The following is a 21503-nucleotide window of genomic DNA, read 5'->3' as shown; positions in this document are numbered from 1 at the left end:
GTGAAGTAGACTAAATACTATATTTCAGCAAATTCGGTAAAACAATGTGGCTAACCTTCAAAACACCGAAATTCGGGAGGCACCGTTCTATGGGGCTATATGAAGGCGTGGACCTATATAGCCAAATTTATGGACCTATAAAGACAAATTTATACCCGAAACGAAGAATAAATACCAAATTTCAGCCATTTCGGAGGAATATTGAGGCCACACCTTCAAAATACCGGAAATCGGGAGGTACCGTTCTATGGGGGCTAAATAAAGGCGTCAATACCAAACATCCTAGAAGTAATAGAAACTTCTATACCGAATCACGAAGATCTATCTTAAAAATTGCGAGCTGTATCTTAATTTCAAAAGACGGACAGACGTCATGGTTATACCGACTTAGAATTTTACTCTGGTCGGGTCTTATTGCTAAAATATGTACCCAGGATTGGGGAAACGGAATCGTTCGTAAGATTTATTTATAGCGCATTTTAAAAATAGGGCACAGGTGTAACCCGCTCCTCCGAAATTCAACAAAATATAATCTGAAAATAATCTGATAATCTGAAAATTACATGGAATAAGTACTTAGGGTCGGAGATTCAACAACCGTTTCCTCGAAAATTAATTTTCTGACCGATACTTTCATAACTTTTGCAAAAAAGCGTTTTTTAAAAATAGGCCGGGGCAGGCCCTCCGAAATTCAAAAAAATATAAAGCCTATTTTCACCTCGGTTGTTCCTTGTATATTCTCTGAAATTTTCAAAAAAATCCGCTCAGCCGTTTTTGAGTCAATGCGGAACATAGAAACATACACACATTGTCTTTTATATAAGATTTCACCCAAAAGTTTTGGTCCATTAAACCCGCTAACAATTATCTGATCATCATGTTAAATTGCAAGCTTATCCTTTGTCTCAAACTCAAATCATTCTTAAAATTTCGCTCCGATCGGAATATTACTGCGATCTACAGGACAGCTACAAAGTCGGGTAAAAAATTGTGGGTTGTTCCATTTCACGCCTTTCGATCATAACTAACATCTAATGGGGTCACTTCTGGTCGGAACCCGACCTCTCCACAAAATTTCGTTATATTCGTCCAAAATTGAGGCCTGGAGTTTTATTACAATTGTTAATGGATGGACGGACACACATAACTAGATCGTTTTATCTCGTCAAGATATGGAAAATGGCAAGGGGAGGGGGTCTACGACGAATACTTCGCGATGTTACACGAATATTGAACAAAACAAACTTATAATACCCTTTCCACATTGTTTCGTAAAGTATAAATATTTTATTTTAAAAACGTCCGTAAAAATACAAAACTGTACAAGGAAAAGGTCGTAAGTCCAAAGACATCCAATTATCTCCCAAACGCGACGGAATTTTATCAAACAAAGTACAGGTATTGAAGCGGAATAAATAAATGGAAAATACTGCCTTTACCACCATAATAAAATCTTTAATACAGAAAGCGCTGGAATATTTTTTCTTCCTCCTGAAAAATTTATTGAGAGGGACTTACGACCTTTTCCGACGGAGCAGACGATATGCTTTGAGGTAGGTAAAGGCAAGTTTTAACAAGTAAAAAAAGTATCAGTCGGCTTTGCCGACAGAGATATACCCTCAGCCTGTGTATATTGAAAAAATGTTTTCCCAAAATACGTATGTATGTATTTAGGGGGTTTTAAAAATTTTGGTTGTTTGAACCGACAAAAATTTTGATTAGGATCGGTGCCATAGGGGGTTTTTACACTCTACGGGCTGTTTGCTCAAGAAGTATGGACTTGCCCCTAAAAAAACTTTTGCCATCGTAATTGAGGCAGCGAATGCAAGTTGCTTCAACAAAAATCAAAGTCATTCGATAGCAGGTCTTAAAGTGAACTTATCCGAAATTTTGTGTGGGAGGTACCGGATGGAGTGGACAAATATAGTCCATATTTGAACCTGATCTATATCTGGTAGATATATTAGGATGTGTAAAGTATAGACCAATTCGGCCACTCCCTTCAAGAGTTACCGAACGAACAATTTTTCCGAACACTTTTGAACTTTTGTGGGGGAGGTACCTGAAGGAGTGGACCGATATGGCTTATTTTCGAACTTTAACTATGTTTGGACAAAATATTACTAAGGCCAAATGTTGGACCCAATCGGCAGATCCGTTCGAGAGTTATCTTGCGCTCCAACCACCTCACGCGGTGTCATACGGGTTTTTTGCAACTTTTATGCTATTTTCTCAGGAACTATGGACTTGCCCCTGATGAAACTTGTACCGTCGTATGGAGGGCGGGGAATACAAGTTGCTAAACAAAAATCAAAGCGATTCGAGCGATGGTCCTAAACTGAACTTTTCCGAAATTTTGTGTGGGAGGTACCCGAAGGAGTGGACCTATTGAGACCATATTGGAACCTCATATTACTCTGGTAGAAAGTTTTCGCTATACCAAGTTTGGACCAAATCGGTCACTCCCTTCAAGAGTTATCGTGCGCACAAACTTTCCGAACATTTTCGAACTTTTGTGGGGGAGGTACCGGAAGGAGTGGACCGATGTAGCTCATCTTCGAACTTAAACTAAGTTTGGGCAAAATATTACGAAAGCCAAAACTTCGAGAGTTATCGTGCGCTCCAGCCAGCAGGACAGACAGACAGACGGACGGACATGGCTAGATCGACTCCAAATTGTCTGAAACACATTTCGTCCAAACATACTTGGGGTCTAAAACCATTATTTCGATGAGGCACATTTTTATCGTATCAAAGTGTATATACCCTCCTTAGCCTAAAGGCTGAGGGTATAAAAAATTGTAGCAGGTTTTTTTATCTTTTTACAACATTTAGCAAGTAAGAAGGTATCAGTCAATTTTGCCAAATTGAATACAGGTTGCACAATGAAAATTCTATCCTATTCAGAATTTTATGGCCCTTTAGGACTTACGAAATTCCGACAAAATATATTAATTTGGATTAAGGGGTCACCCTCACTTATAAATGCCAAAGAATCTATTTTTCATGAAATTTTTCCAAGAAAACTACCAAATTTGGCATATGGCCGTCCACGAAAACTTTTATACCCTACACCACATTGTGGTGAGGGGTATTATGTCTTTGTGCATTTGTATGTAACATAAAAAAGGAAACATATAATACATATAATAACTTTCTGAGTCGATTTATGCATGTACGTCCGTCCGTCTGTCCATGTATTTTTGTTCGCAACGTACAGTTCGCATTTTTTGTCCGATTCAGCTGAAAATTGGGGAATATAATTTTTTTAGCCATAGGAAAAACGCTATTGCTTTTGGTGAAAATTGGTTCAGATCTGGATATAGCTCCCATATATATTTTCGGCCGATTAGATGTATTTGCGGCACCAAACACGCTATATAGGTCCTATTTGGATGAAGTTTGGAATATGTGACTGAATTCGGTCTGAAAATAAATGTGCCAAATTATATCGAAATCGGTTCAGATTTGGATATACTCGTAGCTCTCATATACATTTATTTTTGGCCGATTAGATGTATTTGAGGCACCAAACACGCTACATACGTCCGATTTGGATGAAGTTTGGAATGTTTGACTGTATTCGGTCTAGAAATAAGTGTGCCAGATTATATCGAAATCGGTTCAGATTTGGATATAGCTCCCATATATATTTTCGTCCGATTTGAGTTATTTGCTGCACTGAACACGCTATATACGTCCGATTTTGATGAAATTTGACTGAATTCGGTCTGAAAATAAATGTGACAAATTATATCGAAATCGGTTCAGATTTGGATATAGCTCCCATATATATTTTGTCCGATTTGAGGTATTTGCCGCACCAAACATCGTATATGTGTTTGATTTCGATGATATATGGAATGTGTGACTGAACTCGGTCTAGAAATAAGTGTGCCAAATTGTATCGAAATCGGTTCAGATTTGGATATAGCTCCCATATATATTTCGGCCGATTTGACGTAATTGCTGTACCAAACACGCTATATACGTGTGACGGAATTTTGTCTAGTAATAAGTGTACCATATTATATAGAAGGGTCAGGCCAGGGCCAGGCAACATCAAAACACTTTTCAACGGTGGCAAAGTACCCCTCAGAAATGTTGGCGACATTTCCTGAGTATGTCAGCCATGTAAAACTTCTCTACAAAAGTGGTGTCTTAGACACGCCGTTCGGACTCGGCGATAAACTGTAGGTCCCATATCATTGAGCTAATATGAATCGGGGTGCACCATGGACGTACGCAGGATTTCATTTCGGGGAGCCCAACTTGACCAAAAATCATGAAATTAAAAAATGTTGTGTAGCGTTATATAAAGCTATTTTAAAGGGGTTTTAGTTGATTTTATATGAAATATTGACACAAAGTATATAATTTCAATAGAGAGAGTTTACAATATTAGAGATATAAGTTTGAAATTGGGAAAAGAGTAAAATGCAGCATATCATTGTACGTTCAGTATAGTCCCGCCTGGTATTTTGAAGTTTTTAATCAAATTCTCTAACAGAATTGACGCAATAACTAAAAAATCTTTCAAATGAATATTACACATGTAGGTTTACGTGTTGGTGTATCCCAGAATTTGTAACCATAGTAGCTCTTATTTGGCATTTTCGATTCTATTTTAAAGATTTACAGTATTTCTTATTCTTCACCGTACATATCCATATATCACACATTAACTTCAGTCCCATTAAAAAAGTTTTGTGTTACTTTTGCCTTATTAAGTTATCAATTGGACACATTTTACCGCGAGAATTGATGCTGATGTAACCATTAATTAATTGAAATAAATAACTCCAAAAAAAGAATAACTCGAATCCCCGAGTGCAGATTAGACTTGTACCGAACATGTCCAATCAAACATTGCCAGCTATTGTAAGAAAATAATATTCTTTTATGTCATAAAAAACGAAAACTTTACTATTTTACCAGAAGTTATAGAGTCCATGCAACTGAAAATTTCAGAAAATTACATTTATGGTCTGTTCCAGAACTGCAAGAATTTACTCATTTTCAGTAGTAAAAATTTGTAGATTCTTGGAACAGACATTTAGAACAGAAAACATTTTTATCAGGAGTCGGGCGATACCAACTACGATTCATATACTCCGAATTCTACACGCAGCACTGTTTGAGACTACGAAACCCACATTTGGGTTCGGCAAAATTTTAGCTAAGTCCTGACAAAATGGGTTAAGTCGGGAAAACTCCATCTGATATCCCAGTGGTTGTTGCGCCTTATTTCTACCGTAATTATACGATTAGATGTTTATGAATTCGATGACATTTAAAACTTTCCAAGGACTATGACCAAAGATTATGCACTTCTGTCGGCACCAACTTATGAAAATTCATAACTGTTGTTTTCCTAATAGTATAGACTTTAGTCTATAGACAGATCGAATACGGACTTAATAACCATATATCATAACCCATATATCTGTCCTAAAAATTGTGTAGTCAGGGAGTTTCAGAATTTCGTTGTCTTTTTAGGCCGTAGGCCGACAAAAATATCGAAACATTTGGGTATAAAACTTCAATATTGTGAGCGTTGCGAATAAATGTTTATGTTGTGATCATAAATTTGACTTCGATAAGAGCGCAAAAGTTTTGCACTTTTGTGGAGAAGATACCTGCAAGAATGGTCATTCCTTTTAATAGTTATCGTGTAAGTCCGTCATTTTAGTTGGTCATGGTAAGATTTAGAGCGTTTGAACCGTTATGTTAGGAAGCATCGACTTACCCATGAAAAATAGAATATCGCTGTAAACAAGACCGCAAAGAGTAGCATTGGCAAAAATGTCCAATGGATTCTCAAACAGCCCTTATATTGCACTTACAGTGAAATTTTGTGAGGGAAGTAGCCGAAGATGTTGTCCCATATAGACCCTCTTGGTACTTGATATACATATGTATGTCCGGAAGTAATTCTAGGATGTTCAAAGTTTCGGTGAAATCGGATATTGAAATTTTGTATGAGAGGTACCTGAAGGAGTGAACCGATATAATCCATATTCGAACCTAATCAATGTCTCGAAGAATTCAATTTGGACCTTCGACAAAGGCAGACTTGTGGGAAAAAAGGACTGGACCGATATGCACTTCCAATCCGCACAATACTAAACACGTAATTTTTTGAATACAGAATGAGTTTAAAGCCTCAAGACCTTTATATTTATTATAGAATTCCTCGACCCTTTATTATTTGATAATGAAATTACATGAGAAAAAGAAGTAATACAGATTTCACTGGAAGTTTTCTAAAAAAGAGTATTCAAACAAAAGTTTTCATTTGAAAATTTTAAAAGTAAAAAAAAATTAGTGAAAAAACGTAATAATTTCTTAAAGTAGCTCAAAAAGTTTTAGTCGACCAAACCATGTCGTACGTCCCTGGGGTGCACTCATTGATATGAGAGAAGTCTCCCTTGTCCCTTATGGGATGTTTGTGGAACAATATTATATAGAAATCAGTTCAAATTGATATATATCTCCTATATATATTTTACATGTTCGGCGCCGCCCGACTATGATCTTTTCCTTACTGATTTTATTTTTGAAAAAGCGTTTAGCGGTGCCTACTCTAGCTCGAAGACTAATTAACCGATCGACATACATTTTTGTGGGGTTATTTAGAACATAAAGATCTAGTTCTTTATCGATCGATTTGTATACCCTCAGCCTTTAGGCTAAAGAGGGTATATATACTTTTAGACCCCAAGTATGTTTGTACGATATCCGTTTCAGATAATTTTGAGTCGATCTAGCAATGTTCGTCCGTCTGTCTGTCTGCCTGTCTGGCTGGTTGGTGCGCACGATAACTCTCGAACGGATCAATCGGTTCAAATTTTAAGCATCGAAATATTTTGTCCAGATTTGATTTAAGTTCGAAGATGGGCCATATCGGTCCACTCCTTCAGGTACCTTCCCCACAAAAGTTCAAAAATTTTCGGAAAGATTGTACGTACGATAACTCTTGAATGAAGCAACCGATTTGGTCCTATCGAATAACTTTGATTTTTGTTGAAGCAACTTGCCTTCCTTCAATTACGAAGGTAAAAGTTTTTTCAGGGGCAAATCCACACTTCTTGAGCAAACAGCCCGAAGGGTGTAAAAACCCCCTATGGCATCATATGTAGTGGCTGGAGATCCACCTCCATAATGGTCAATGTCGATCCATTCCTTTAAGTATTTCATCCGCAAAACTTTTGCTGTTTAATCCTTATCCCAAAATTTTTAAAACCCTCTAAATATATGCGTTTTTGGGAAAAAAAATTGTTTCAATATACACAGGCTGAGGGTATATCTCTGTCGGCCAAGCCGACTGATACTTTTTTACCTGTTTTTTTTTTTTAATTTGTCAATACATTCTTTCCTTTATACCAGTGTGAAACATTTGTTAAAAAAATAACATAAAAGATTATTTGGTTTAATATTTATTGTTCTTTTATTCAGAAATTTTTCTTAATTTTTCGATAGTTAAAATGGATTAGCAATTAACAATGGTATTTTTCTGGAAAACCTAGCGGCTTTCTGTAGGAAGTGCGGTTGGTACAAAGGAAGGTTTTTTCCTACAGAAAAACCTAGTGGCCCTTATCCATAGGAAGACCCAGAAATTTTCTATAGGAAGATCCAGTGGTTTTTTACAGAAACACCAGTGACACAAAGATCCAATGATCCTCTATAAAAAGACCGTAGGTCCTCTCTGTGAAGGTTTAGTTTTTTTCTATAGGATCACTAATTTGTCTTCTTCACAAAGACATTGTGGTCTTCAATAGAAAGAACCAGACGATTACAATAGGACGACGTAGTGGTCTTCTACATAAAGGCCTTGTGGTCTGCTATATGAAGACCACGATATTTGTCTGTTATAGGAAGACCTTCCTGGACTGGTCTTCTGCAGAAATAGCCTGTTGTCTTCTATAGGAGGAAATTATAGTGAGTCTGTATGGCGATCTCTTAGTTTTTTTTTTGTGGTACATGACAGGTTGATCCTTTGTGGAAGACATGATGGATTTCTGTGCCCTTCCATTGATCTGAAAAAAAAAAACACATCCCTCACAGTCCTATTTATAATACCCTCTGTCATGAAGTGGACATCAATATAAAAACTAACGCACCATTCGGGGAGGTTCCATCCACGATAAGTTCCAGACAAGTAGAATTGGAGACAACAACGGCTTCATCCATTCAAAATCCTTCCCCCTAGGTAGAATGCTGACGTGGAAAATAAAGGGTAGGTGTAACAAATTTCTACCCTTTACGGTTTCTGAAGGCACTAAAAAAAGTTCGACTGTTCCCCTGTGGTAGTTGCTCCGACGATTAAGATATAGCCCTTAATAAATAAAAGAATTATGGAAGAAGGACGCAGATGGGTAAGCAAATGCAGACGAACAAGCAGTCGGTAGTGTCACTGCATTAATGACAGCGAGGGTTATTCAACTTCAAGGTTTCGCAAGATATTTTCCCTCTATGGTCTCTAAAGTTTTCTATAGACATTGTTTGGCTTTAAATATTTCTGTAGAAATATATAGACATTCTGTTGAGCCCTCTATGGGCTCTAAAGATTTGTATAAAAATTTATTTCTATAGAAATTCAATGAGCCATCTATGGGCTCTATATATTTCTATAGACATTTATTGAGCCCTCTATGAGGTCTAGTGATTTCTATAGAAATTTATCGGGCCCTCTATGGGCTCTAAAGATGAATATAGAAATTTATTGAGCCCTTAACATTTTATTGAGCTCTCTATAGGCTCTAAAGATTTCTATAGAAATTTATTGAGCTCTCTATGAGGTCTAGTGATTTCTATAGAAATTTAAAGATCACTCTATGGGATCTAAAGATGAATAAAGAAATTTATAGGGCACTCTATGGGCTTTAAAGATTTCTATAAAATTTTATGGAGCTCATTATAGGCTCTAAAGATTTCTATAAAATTGTATAGAGCTTTCTATTTATAGGGCCCTCTATGGGCTCTAAAGATTTCTATAAAATTTTATGGAGCTCTCTATAAGCTCTAAAGATTTCTATAAAATTTTATAGAGCTCTCTATAGGCTCTTAAGATTTCATTAGAAATCTATAGAGCCCTCTATGGGATTTAAAGATGAAGATAAAAATTTATAGAGCCCTCTATGGGCTTTAAAGATTTCTATAGGAATTTATAGAGCAGTCTATGGGATCTAAAGATGAATATAGAAATTTATTGAGCCCTCTATGAGCTCTAAAGATTTCTACAGAAATTTATAGGGCCCTCTTTGGGATATAAAGATTTCTAAACAATTTTATAGAGCTTTCTATATGCTCTAATGATTTCTATAGAAATTTATTGAGCCTCTATGAGGACTAATGATTTCTATAGAAATTTATAGAGCCCTCTGTGGGATCTAAAGATGAATACAGACATTTATTGCGTCCTCTATGAGCTCTAAAGATTTCTACAGAAATGTATAGGGTCCTCTATTATAGAGATAGAGGGGCCCCATAGAGGGGCTATATTCATCTGAAGATGAATATAGAAATTTAGTGGGCCCTCTATCAGCTCCAAAAATTTCTACAGAAATTTGTACAGCCCACTATGGGCTCTAAAGATTTATATAGAAATTTATAGAGCTCTCCATAGGCTCTTAAGATTTCTATAGAAATTTATTGAGCAGTCTATGAAGAATAATGATTTCTGTAGAAATTTATAGAGCCCTTTATGGGATCTAAAGGTTTATATAGAAATTTATTGAGCCCTCTATGAGCTCTAAAAATTTCTACAGAAATTTATGGGGCCCTCTATGGGCTCTAAAGATTTCTATAGGAATTTATAGTGCAGTCTATGGGACCTTAAGATGAATATAGACATTTATTGAGCCCTCTATTAGCTCTAAAGATTTCTACATACATTTATAGGGCTCTCTTTGGGCTCTAAAGATTTCTATAACATTTTATAGAGCTCTCTAAGTGTTTCTATAGAAATTTATTGAGACCTCTATGTGGTCTAATGATTTCTATAGAAATTTAGAAATATATAGACATTCTGTTGAGCCCTCTATGGGCTCTAGAGATTTGTATAAAAATTTATTTCTATAGAAATTCAATGAGCCATCTATGGGCTCTATATATTTCTATAGACATTTATTGAGCCCTCTATGAGGTCTAGTGATTTCTATAGAAATTTATCGGGCCCTCTATGGGATCTAAAGATGAATATAGAAATTTGTTAAGCCCTCTACGAACTCTAAAGATTTCTACATACATTTTTAGGGCAATCTATGAGCTCTATAGGTTTCTATAGAAATTTATAGAGCCTTCTATGAACTCTAAAGAGGAATATAAAAATTAAAAGAGCCCTCTATGGGCTTTAGAGATTTCTATAGAAATTTATAGAGCCCTTTATGGGATCTAAAGATGAATATAGAAATGTATTGAGTCCTCTATGAGATCTAAAGATTTCTACAGAAATCTATAGGGTCCTTTATGGGTTCTAAAGATTTCTATAACATTTTATAGAGCTCTCCTTAGGCTCTAAAGATTTCTATAGAAATTTATTGAGCAGTCTATGATGACTAATGATTTCTATAGAAATTTATAGAGCCCTTTATGGGATCTAAAGATTCATATAGAAATTTATTGAGGACTCTATGATCTCTTCAGATTTCTACAGAAACTTATAGGGCCCTCTATGTGCTCTGAATATTTCTATAGAAATTTATAGAGCCCTCTATGGGCTCTAAAGATGAATATAAAAATTTATAGAGCCCTCTACGGGCTTTAAAGATTTCTATAGAAATTTATAGAGCAGTCTATGGGATCTTAAGATGAATATAGAAATTTATTGAGCCCTCTATAAGCTCTAAAGATTTTTACAGAAATTTATAGGACCTTCTATGGGTTCTAAAGATTTCTACAGAAATTTATAGAGCCCTCTATGGGCTCTAAAGATGAATATAACAATTTATAGAGCCCTCTATGGTCTTTAAAGATTTCTATACAAATTTATGTAGCAGTCTATGGGATCTAAATATGAATATAGACATTTATTGCGCCTCTATGAGTTCTAAAGATTTCTACAGGATTTTATAGGGCCCTCTATGGGCTCTAAAGATTTCTATAAAATGTTATAGAGCTCTCTAACCTCTAAAGATTTCTATAGAAATTTATTAAGCCCTCTATGAGGTCTTATGATTTCTATAGGAATTTATAGATCTCTCTATGGAATCTAAAGATGAATATAGAAATTTACTGAGCCCTCTATGAGCTCTAAAGATTTCTTCAGAAATTTATAGGGCCCTCTATGGCTCTAAAGATTTCTATAGAAATTTATAGAGCAGTCTATTGGCTCTGAAGATTTCTATAGACAATTATATAGTCCTCTATGGACTCTAAAGATTTCTATTAAAATTGATAAAGCCGTCTATGGGCACTAAAGATCTCCATAGATATTTTTGAAACCATTATGGACTCTAAAGATTTTTATATAACCCCTACGTGGGTTCTATAGATTTTATAGATTTATTTTTTAACTCTCTACGAACTTAGAAGATTTCTCTGGACATTTTGTGCACTCTAAATATGTTTATGGAAAATTTTGAGCTGTCTGCGATTCACAGTTCACTCACAGGTCTTTGTGGAAATGAATCGTATCTTTTTTAAAAATATGAATCGTATCTTATTTGGAAATCAGTTTTTTTTTTAAATAACACGGAAATATATTTGGAAATAGAAACTTATTTAATAGATTTTTAAATTATATGTAATTTACAATTCTATTCTTTTATATTAATTGAAAAGCTACGTTCGATAGACTGCATATTCTGAGGAAAAATAATCAACACGACATTTTAGTTCAAATCTAAATAATTGGAAATTCATATAAAAACCAGCATCGACAGCAAAAAGTTCACTTCAGTAAAAAGCTTTAAACATAAATTAAATTGTCATGAATTCTTTCAATATTGGATTTTTCGTGATTCTGCTGTTTGTTGGAAGCGTGGTAAGTTCCACTATTAGATTAGATTTTGTTGATTTACTTCAAAAAAACGTTACTCTTAGATTTCCTCCAAAGATCCTGTAAAGCATGCTGAGTGTTTGGAGAAAAACAAACTCTCCGAAGAGGAGTTCTCCACCATTTTAAAGGCGGCTATGGCAGATTCACCCGATATTGATGAACGTATGAAATGCTATACCCATTGTATGTTGGAAAGTATGGGTCATTTAGATGATAATGGAAAGCTTGATCTGTCCACACTTGACGTGGAGGATGATGGTATGACTGAAGATGATATCAAAATAGCCGAGAAATGTAAAGACGAGTATGAGGGTGTTGAAGAGAAGTGTGAATATTCGTATATGGTTTCCACTTGTGTTGCCAAAGCAATGAAACTTAAGGCCATTGAGAAAATGGAAAGCGATGGGGTGCAAGTGGAAGAAGAATAAACGGTTTTTGTTTATATCTATTAATAAAATGTTAAATACGTTTGTGGATTAAAATCGTTAGTTGTGATATTATTTTCGCAGATATAATTGGGGAAATTTTAGAGATTTTTTGACGGTCTGTCAAAGCGAAATTTTTTTAAATTTGGAGTTTTGACAAAGATTTCTATAGAAAACTACTGAGCCCTCTAGGAAAGCTAAAAATAGTATAGAAACTTGTTAAAACAATTTTTGAAACCCTCCGTGGGCTTTGAAGATTTTTATTTGTGTCGAACGAACGATTCCTATAGAACTTTTGAGATCTCTTTGTGTTCCAAAGATTTCTATAGAAATTATTTGAACAATCTATGGGTTCTAAAGGTGTGTATACGAATATAAGCTCCAGCGCCCTATATGGGCTGTTGACTTCTACAAATTTTATTGATCCCTCTATGTGCTCTAAAGGTTTATGTAGATATCTTTGGCGGCCTGTGAAGTTTTTGGGCGTTCTATGTGCTCCAATGGTCGCTTCACAATTTTTGTTAGCCCTTTATGGACTCAAAAGATTTCTAAAGACATTTTAAGCCAATCTATGGGCTTCAAAGATTTTTATAGACATTGTTTGAGCCCTCTATGGACTCATAAGATTTCTTACTTACTTACTTACTTAGCTGGCCCATTACAGAACATTTGTTCCATAGGCCGAACTAAGAAAAGATTTTCATTCCTCTCTATTTGTTGCTTCGCTCTCTGGAATACCGCACATTTTCATCTCATCATCCACTTGTTTGCGCCATCTATTCCTTGGCCTGCCAATTCTGCTTGCACCGCCAAGCGGTCCGTATTTATACGCCTTTTTGGCGGGTTCATCATCGCTCATTCTTATGATATGGCCTAGCCAACGCAATCACTGCATCTCGATACGCTTAACAATATTGATGTCGTTGTATAGCAGATACAGCTCATGGTTCATGCGACGTCGATATTCACCGTCAACGCAGATTGGTCCGTAGATCTTTCGAAGAATTTTTCTCTCAAACACGCCAAGCACTGCCATGTCTGCTTGCGCAAGTACCCAGGTTTCGGAGTCATACATCAGCACGGGTAGTATCAGTGTTTTGTAGAGCGTTATTTTTGTTTGTTTTTAAACTGCTTACTTAAACCTAAGTAGCATCTGTTGGCCAATACAGTTCTTTTTTTACTTCACAACTGATGTTGTTTGTTGTGTTTACGGAGGTGCCGAGGTAGACGAAGTCTTTTACTACCTCAATATTATAGGAACCAACTTCCACGTTCGGTCCTAGCTCAATGGACGCATTGCGCGTCGACACCATCAACTTGGTCTTCTCACCGTTTACCGCCAGACCCACTTTAGCCGATTCTTTTCGACCTTTATAAAGGTATCAGTTACTTCTTTTATTGATCGGCCCATGATGTCTATATCATCAGCATAAGCAAGTAACATGTGACTATTGGTGTAGATTGTGGCACTGCTTTTGACGTTTTCCTCTCGTATAACCTTTTCTAGCAGGATCTTGAAGAGATCACACGAAAGGCTGTCTCCTTGTCTGAAACCTCTTTTGGTACCAAACTCTTCGGAGAGGTTCTTCCCTATTTTAACTAAGGACCTCGTGTCAGTTAAAGTCATTTTACAAAGCCAGATGAGCTTTGCGGGGATACCAAATTCAGACATGGCTTGGAATACCTTTGAACGCAGCGGGCTGTCGAAGGCTGCTTTATAATCGACAAAAAGGTGGTAGGTGTCGATCTGCATCTCTTGGGTCTTCTCCAGGATTTGCCGCAGGGTAAATATTTGGTCAATGGTGGACTTGCCAGGTCTAAAGCCGCATTGGTATGGTCCAATTATCTCGCTGTCCATAGGCTTTAGTCGTTCGCACAATATCCCTGACACGTAGGCAATAGGGAGTAGACTTATGCCCCTGTAGTTAGAGCATACAGTCTTATCTCCCTTCTTGTGGACGGGGCACAGGATACTCAGGTTCCAATCGTCGGGTACTCGTTCTTCCTGCCAGATGGTGTTAACTAGCTGATGAATACACCTTATCAGCGTGTCGCCTCCAGTTTTGAACAGCTCGGCTGGTAAGCCATCGGCCCCTGCTGCCTTATTATTCTTCAGCCGATTTATTGCTGTCCTTACCTCATCTTGGCTGGGCGGTATACATTCAATACCATCTTCTGGGATTGGGACTGTGGTATCTTCGTCGTCTTCGCTGCTATTGGATACCAACAGTTTTGACAAATGTTCTTTCCATATCCTGAGCACACTATCTGTATCAGTTACCAAATTACCTTGCTGGTCTCTACGGGAGGATGTGCCTGTACCAAAGCCATCAGTTTGATACTTGACTCTTTGGTAGAATTTTCGAACTTCATTCTGGCTCCTGTACATCACGATTTTTTCACACTCCCGCTTTTCCATCTCTCTCTTTTTCTTGTGGAAAAGACGTTTCTCCTCTCTCCTTTTCTCCCTGTATCCCTCTCGTGCGCTACGCGTTGCTACGGATTGTAAAGTAGCCCTATATGCCACATTTTTCTCTTCGGTGGCAGCACACGACACTCCTGATCATACCATGGATTCCTTGGTGGAGGTCTCTGGTATCCAAGTATGGATTTTGCGGCTGTTTGCATGGAGTGGGCAATGCTTTGCCATTGCGCTGATACGTTATCGGGATGAGTAGTGCTTTGATTAAGCAATTGGGCTAGTTGAGCGGAATATGCTGTGGCTATCTGTTGTGATTGCAGCTTACCGATATCTAACTTTAGTGGTGTGTCTGTTCGTACTTTGTTTGCTACGTTTAAGCGGGTGCGTACCTTTGCTGCAACAAGCTAGTGGTCCGAATCAATGTTTGCGCCTCGGAACTATCGCATCCAACACGATCGATGAATGTCTTCCATCTATCACGACATGATTAATTTGATTTCTTGTTTTCTGATCTGGAGACAGCCAGGTGCCCTTATGAATATCGAGATGCTTAAATCTGGTACTGCTAACTACCATGTTTTTGCAGCTGCAAAGTCTATCAGCCTCATACCATTGTCAGATGTTTCACTGTGGAGACTGAATTTCCCGACTGTTGGGCCAAAGATATTCTCCTTTCTACTTTTGGCATTAAAATCGAATAAAATGATTTTAATGTCATGGGCCGTGCAACGGTCATATGTGTCTTCTAAGCGCTCGTAAAATATATCTTTGCTCTGTTCGTCCTTGTCTTCAGTGGGAGCATGAGCGCAAATAAAGCTGATGTTGAAGAATTTAGCTTTTATTCGAATTGCAGCAAGTCTTTCATTCACTGGGGTGAAGCTTGATACCAGATGTTTTAGCCTCCGACTAACTACGAATCCGCAACCAAACTCATGCATTACGTCATGGCAGCTATAATACAGTGGGTCACCTTTAGGTGTTGTTGTGACGCCTTTCCCAATCCATCGTATTTCCTGTATGGCAGTACTATCGGCCTTGTACTTTTCAAGTACGTCTGCCAATGCGAAGACTGCGCCTTCTCTATAAAGAGTGCGAACATTCCAGGTGCAGATTCGCATATCATGGTCCTTAAAACGTTTGCGGGGTTCGTCAACTTTAGAGGGATTTGTTTTTATTTTCTTTCGTTTAGTAGGCTGTTTTTTCTAGGGGAGGGTTACTAACCCGACGCCCAAACCCAAGTTTTTAACGTTATTATGGGTGAACGCGCGGCACATGTTAGCTCACTACCTTTAACGGGTGTTAAAGGCAGTTTCCAAGGTGACACCACGGGGAGGTCAGTGTCCACTTGGGATGAAAGAGGGACCAAGATAAATCCTGGGCTTTGCCGTGTTAAAACCGGTCAGGACCGTTGCTTGGTATCTTCCATCCCCTACGTCATAAGATTTCTATAGCAATTATTTCTATATATAATCATTCTATAGCCCCATATGGGCTCCTTGAGTACTTAATAGGCTCTTAAGAATTCTATTGAAATTTGTTGATCTCTCCATGTTGATTTGTTGATCCTTCCAAAGTTTTCTGTAAGATCTTTTTGATCTCTCTATGTTCTCTATGGATTTGTATTGAATATTTTACTTTTCGGATCACTTATCCCTACTGGGGTGTTCTCGGAAAATATGTATGTATGAATCGTATCTTATTTGGAAATCAAGTTCTTCTCAATAATATTTAATTTTGTTATAGAAATAAAAACTTATTTAATAGCTCTAATAATTTTTAATTTAGAATGCTATTCTTTTAGATAAATTAAATATAAATTTAGACAGACTGAATATTCTGATGACAAAAAAAAAACAATCAACACGATATTTTACATCAAATCTAAATGTTGTGAAATTCATATAAAAGCCAACAATCGACAGCAAAAAAACTTAATTCATTTAAAAGCTCTAAACCAAACTAAAACTGTCATGAATTCATTAAATATTGGATTTTTTCTAACTCTACTGGTTGTGGGAAGTGTAAGAATTTCCGCTAAATTCAAAAATTTATTGTTTTACTTTATAGACTTGTCTCTTAGATTTCCTCTGAAGATATCGCTAAACATGTTGACTGTTTGGAGAAAAACAATCTCTCACAAGAGGAGTTCGTTACCATGGCAAGGGCCGCTAAAGCGGAGTCAAACGAGATTGATGAACGCATGAAATGCTATACCCATTGTATTCTAGAAAGTTGGGGTTATTTAGATGCAAATGGAAAATTTGATTTGTCCACACTTCGTGAAAAAGATCGTTTGACCGAAGGGGATATGAAGAATGCCGAGCAATGCAAAAATGACAATGACAGTGTGGAGGAGAAGTGTGAATATTCCTATCAAATGTTCACTTGTATTTCCAAAGCCATTGAACAAGCGAAAAAAGATGGAGTGGAAATGGGAGAAGAATAATGAGTTTTTTCTATATTAATAAAGTGCTAACCATGTTTGTGGACTAAAAAATCGTTGTTGTAGTACAATTTTCACTGCTTCAATCGAGAATTACTCAATTGTTAAAGAGAACAAACCTATAATTATGAATTTCTTTGTTTAATGTGGAGTTTTAAAGTTTTTGAAGGTTTAACAGGCCAATGATTTTGGATGTTGTTGTTGATGTGTTGTTGTGATATTTACCATCAAAATAGTTTTATTGTTTTCTTGAGTAGCACTCAAAATTCTTTCCACCCCCATTGAGGCACATCCAAAACATGGTTTTTGAACGGTTCAACAGCAACTTCTGGCGATGAAAAACGTTGACCAAGCCTTTTTTTCTTGATGTGCGGGAATGAAATGAAGTCATTGGGTTCCAAGTATATGCTGTACGGCGGATGACCCATCAATTCCACGTTCTGTCCGATCAAAAAGGCGCTGGTTTAAATCGATTAGTGAGAGCTGACATTGTCATGTTTTTGTTGTTGTAACAGTGTTTATTATCATGTTTGTATGTTCGTTCTTCTGTTCAATCTGGCTCTGGGTCTATCTCCAGTTCAAGGAAAATGGGATGTAACCACAGATCCACTGGAGTTAGATGAGTAGGTTTGGCGGGGCAGGTGAAAAGGTGCTTTGTGTCGTGCGGGCCAATGCCGCATACTGGGCAGATGTCTTGCCCGGTGCAATCGATTTCCGCCCAATAAGAACTGCAATATCCTGAGCGTAGTTGAGCCAAAACTACTCTGGTTTGTCGTGGCAGCTGATGCCCCTCAGCTGCAATAGATGGGACGAGAACTTTATTCACACTATATTTGCTTATGGCCTTAGCAACTGCATCCATGTGAGTACTATTTAAACCTGCTTGATATGCCTGTTGATCTAGGGGTTCTCTCCTATATTGTTGGACGTCCCTCTCTAGAGCATGAATATCCTTCCTGATATGCCTGAATGTGTCGGGCCTAGCCAGCAGATGGTGGTTGGGATGGCTCTCACGGTAACATCAAAGCAAGTACTGCAACGATAGCATCCCATTATGTTGCTTTACTTTGCCTCCTCATGTAGATGGTCCACTGAAGACTTGAGGAGGCACCCTGTTTCTGTTCTCAGGCGGCATTCTGACAGGTTTGAATATTTTTCCACTTCGTATAACATAATCTCGGGGACCAAACTGGCGCCTTGTTACTGCTTTTCAGTTTGTCGCAGATAGCTGTGGCGTGTGCGCATGACTTGAATATAGTGTCGAATGTGACCCCTAAAATGTTGGGTCAGTTTGTGGTCGGAATTCTGCTACCGTCGACCATGATATTCAACTCTCGTCCAAACTGGGCTTTCCATGTGGTGAACAGAGTGGCTGTTGATTTTGTGGCGGAAATCTGAATATTCCTCGAATGGAAAAAGGTGGTAAGATCGGTTAAATAGTGTAACGACACGTTTCCCGCCTTTAGCTTGAGTATACTCAGGGTGCAGGATCCGTCACAGATATTTATATTTTGCAGTGACTGAGAGGGAAAGACTTAAAGCTTTGGTTTACGAATTCAGTTTTTATTTTCTTTGTATTACAATTGATTTATTGGGTACTCTAGCAGCTACTATGGCTGGCTCCGGCCGTAGACACGTTCCCGCTTCGCTGGTATGACAAAGTCCCCTGGGTACCGCTGTCGGATCCTCCGAGCCTGGATAATCCGTCGTACGTCACTCGGTGCTCGAGCCCTGTAGGCGACCGCTGTGGCGAAGTCTATAACCGCTCGCTGTTCTGAAGTATTCGTAGGCGTTGTGAAGACGCTGTCGCGTGAGACCTTTTATCCTCGGATACTCTTAATTAACTCTAATTATTGTGGCCAGTTGGCCCTCTCGAACAAGTCCTCAAATACGATACCCGCCGGTACTCTTGGACACGGAATTCTACGAGACCTTTCGGCCCTCGAAGGCGCTTACTTAGTCCCTACTCACGAGACCTTTCGGCCCTCTTTGACCCTATGATACCTACGAGACCTTTCGGCCCTCGGCTTCAATTTAGTCCAAACTTACGACACCTGTCGGCCCTATTCTACACTATGACATAAATGAGACCTTTCGGCCCTCGGCTATACCCTCTTGAAGACTATGATGTTGATGATATCTTTCGTCCCTCAGCTACACCAACTAAGCCCTAACTTACGAGACCTGTCGGCTCTATTTTACACTATGATATGAATGAGACCGTTCGGCCCTCGGCTATACCAACTAAGCCTAAATCACGAGACCAGTCGGCTCTCTTTGATACTATAATACTAATGAGACCTTTCGGTCCTCACCTGCACCAACTAAACCCTGACTTTTGAGACCTGTCGGCCCTCTTTGATTTCGGCCCTCAGATGCACTAAATTTATCCCCAATTCAAGAGACCTGTCGGCCCTCGTCTGCACAATAATATTACTGACACCTTTTCGGCCCTCAGATGCACTAAATTTATCTCTAAATCAAGAGACCTGTCCGCCCACTTGGACACTAATATATTACCGAGACCTTTCGGCCCTCAGATGCACTAAATTTATCTCTAAAACAAGAGACCTGTCGGCCCTCGTTGACACAATGATATTACTGAGACCTTTCGGCCCTCAGATGCACTAATTATCCCTAATTCACGTCAGTATCACCAGCACTAGGGAGGATTGTGGGAACACCGGTTACAGGTATGCGTAAATGGTCTATGTTTTAATAAAAGAAAACACTTACCGCGACTTACTCCGCTTGCCACGTGGTAATTTCCCGCACACACACTATTAGCACTGAGCACACTACTTGGTGATCCTCACCCAGTGACAGCTTTCCACAAATTAACTCCTTTCGCGTACGTCTCATTTGTTTTAAGCTGTGTTCTAATGCGGCGATTTGGCGAGTACATTACTGTCTCTCTATCTCTCTTTGTTTTTTTGCAACCGTTGGCGGTCCAACGGTACCTTGTTTGTCTCTCAGTGCTCATTTCCAAGGTCACCCATTCCACAAGCAAAGCGAATTCAACGTAACGTCGCCAAACGTGACTGAGGTCCTATCTTCCCTTCTTCCAGGGTTCAAGAATGACTTAACCGTTGCCCACAATTCACCGTTACCGGCTCCAATGTTGCAACTCTTCAGATGATTTAACCACTTGTTCCGCTTATTCTCGCCGACCAGTTTTTTAACCTCCAGTGTCAGTTCCCTGACTCTGGGGTCATTGGGGTTGGCTGGACGAGGCTCATCCCGCTTTGCTAATCCCGTCGCCTCTGCTGGGAAGGTTGGTCTTACTTCGGGTATTCGACCAGCAGGGATATGGCGAGCGGCTGCAGCAGTGATGATGTCTCGGAACGTCCTTTCCGCTACCCGAACATCAGAAGGATTGGGCAGTTCTCTGCGGTGATTGGTGAACTCTCTGAAACTCGGCCAATTAGCTTTCCCATGATTGACGAATGTGCGGCGTTCAAAGGTGATGAAATCGGGTGGTCTGCTGATGGAGACAATTATGGGGAGATGGTCTGATCCAAGGGAAATGACGGGTTGCCAGGTGACGTCATTTGCCATACCAGGTGACACGATGGTTATGTCTGGCGAACTGTATTCTGGTGGGGGCGTCCTCATTGACCGAGAAAAACGTAGATCTATCAATCTGCTCAGCCAGAGCTATACCCCTCTGGTCGTTTCAGAGGGCCGAATGCCACATCTCATGAAGCGCATTAAAGTCCCCCAGGACCAGACGATTATGACCTTCCAAAAGCGGGCTAATGTCAGGCGTATAATCTGAGATACAGCTATTTCTCGACGGGATGTATACGTTCAACAACTCTATCTCGGCAGTTCCACACCTGACTGCTACCCCAAACATTCCATGTACGGGTCGTTAGAGGCAGGCTCAAGCGAGATAGGTCTGTATTGAACACACTGATGCAAAAGGAAAGCTAATCCCCCACCTCCACATCTGGTGCGATCCTTCCTTATTACGTTGTAACTATCACAACGTACTGAGCTGTGGTCGTTCAGCATGGTTTCCTGCACCGCTCCTACTCTCTTCTCTCTTCCGATTCATAAATTCCACTATTTCATCGATCTTACCACGGAGTCCATTGCAATTAAATTGCAAAAAGGATGCATTTTCCGGGATTGGAACAACAACAGCTGATGTTAAATGCTGCGCATGCGGCTGCTGTTGGGGGGGGGGGGGGCTGCGGGGGAGTTTCG

General features: G+C 38.8%; 3 protein-coding genes across 4 annotated transcripts in view; 2 read left to right on the top strand and 1 right to left on the bottom strand.

The window, feature by feature from the left end:
* The window catches only part of LOC141404970 (uncharacterized), a 1496028-nt gene that overhangs the window by 857366 nt on the left and 617159 nt on the right, over positions 1-21503 (bottom strand). The gene's annotated exons all lie outside the window — the stretch shown is intronic.
* Positions 11831-12483, top strand: LOC141405153 (general odorant-binding protein 57c-like). The gene is made up of 2 exons (XM_073989214.1): positions 11831-11986; positions 12046-12483. The coding sequence occupies exons 1-2, from the start codon at positions 11933-11935 to the stop codon at positions 12427-12429; spliced, it is 438 nt and encodes a 145-aa protein (XP_073845315.1). The 5' UTR covers positions 11831-11932; the 3' UTR covers positions 12430-12483.
* On the top strand, positions 16731-17345 carry LOC141404791 (general odorant-binding protein 57c-like). Its single transcript, XM_073988510.1, has 2 exons — positions 16731-16869; positions 16929-17345. The coding sequence occupies exons 1-2, from the start codon at positions 16819-16821 to the stop codon at positions 17292-17294; spliced, it is 417 nt and encodes a 138-aa protein (XP_073844611.1). The 5' UTR covers positions 16731-16818; the 3' UTR covers positions 17295-17345.

Source organism: Musca autumnalis, unplaced genomic scaffold (genome assembly GCF_047663935.1).
Source record: "Musca autumnalis isolate F117 unplaced genomic scaffold, ASM4766393v1 scaffold_5, whole genome shotgun sequence".
Classification (NCBI taxonomy): Eukaryota; Metazoa; Arthropoda; class Insecta; order Diptera; family Muscidae; genus Musca; species Musca autumnalis.
This window is presented reverse-complemented; position numbering and strand designations above follow the sequence as displayed.

Coding starts and splice junctions, on each gene's coding strand:
- LOC141405153 (XM_073989214.1), top strand. CDS start 11,933: ATGAATTCTTTCAATATTGGATTTTTCGTGATTCTGCTGTTTGTTGGA. Junction 11,987..12,045: donor TGCTGTTTGTTGGAAGCGTG/GTAAGTTCCACT, acceptor CGTTACTCTTAG/ATTTCCTCCAAAGATCCTGT.
- LOC141404791 (XM_073988510.1), top strand. CDS start 16,819: ATGAATTCATTAAATATTGGATTTTTTCTAACTCTACTGGTTGTGGGA. Junction 16,870..16,928: donor CTCTACTGGTTGTGGGAAGT/GTAAGAATTTCC, acceptor CTTGTCTCTTAG/ATTTCCTCTGAAGATATCGC.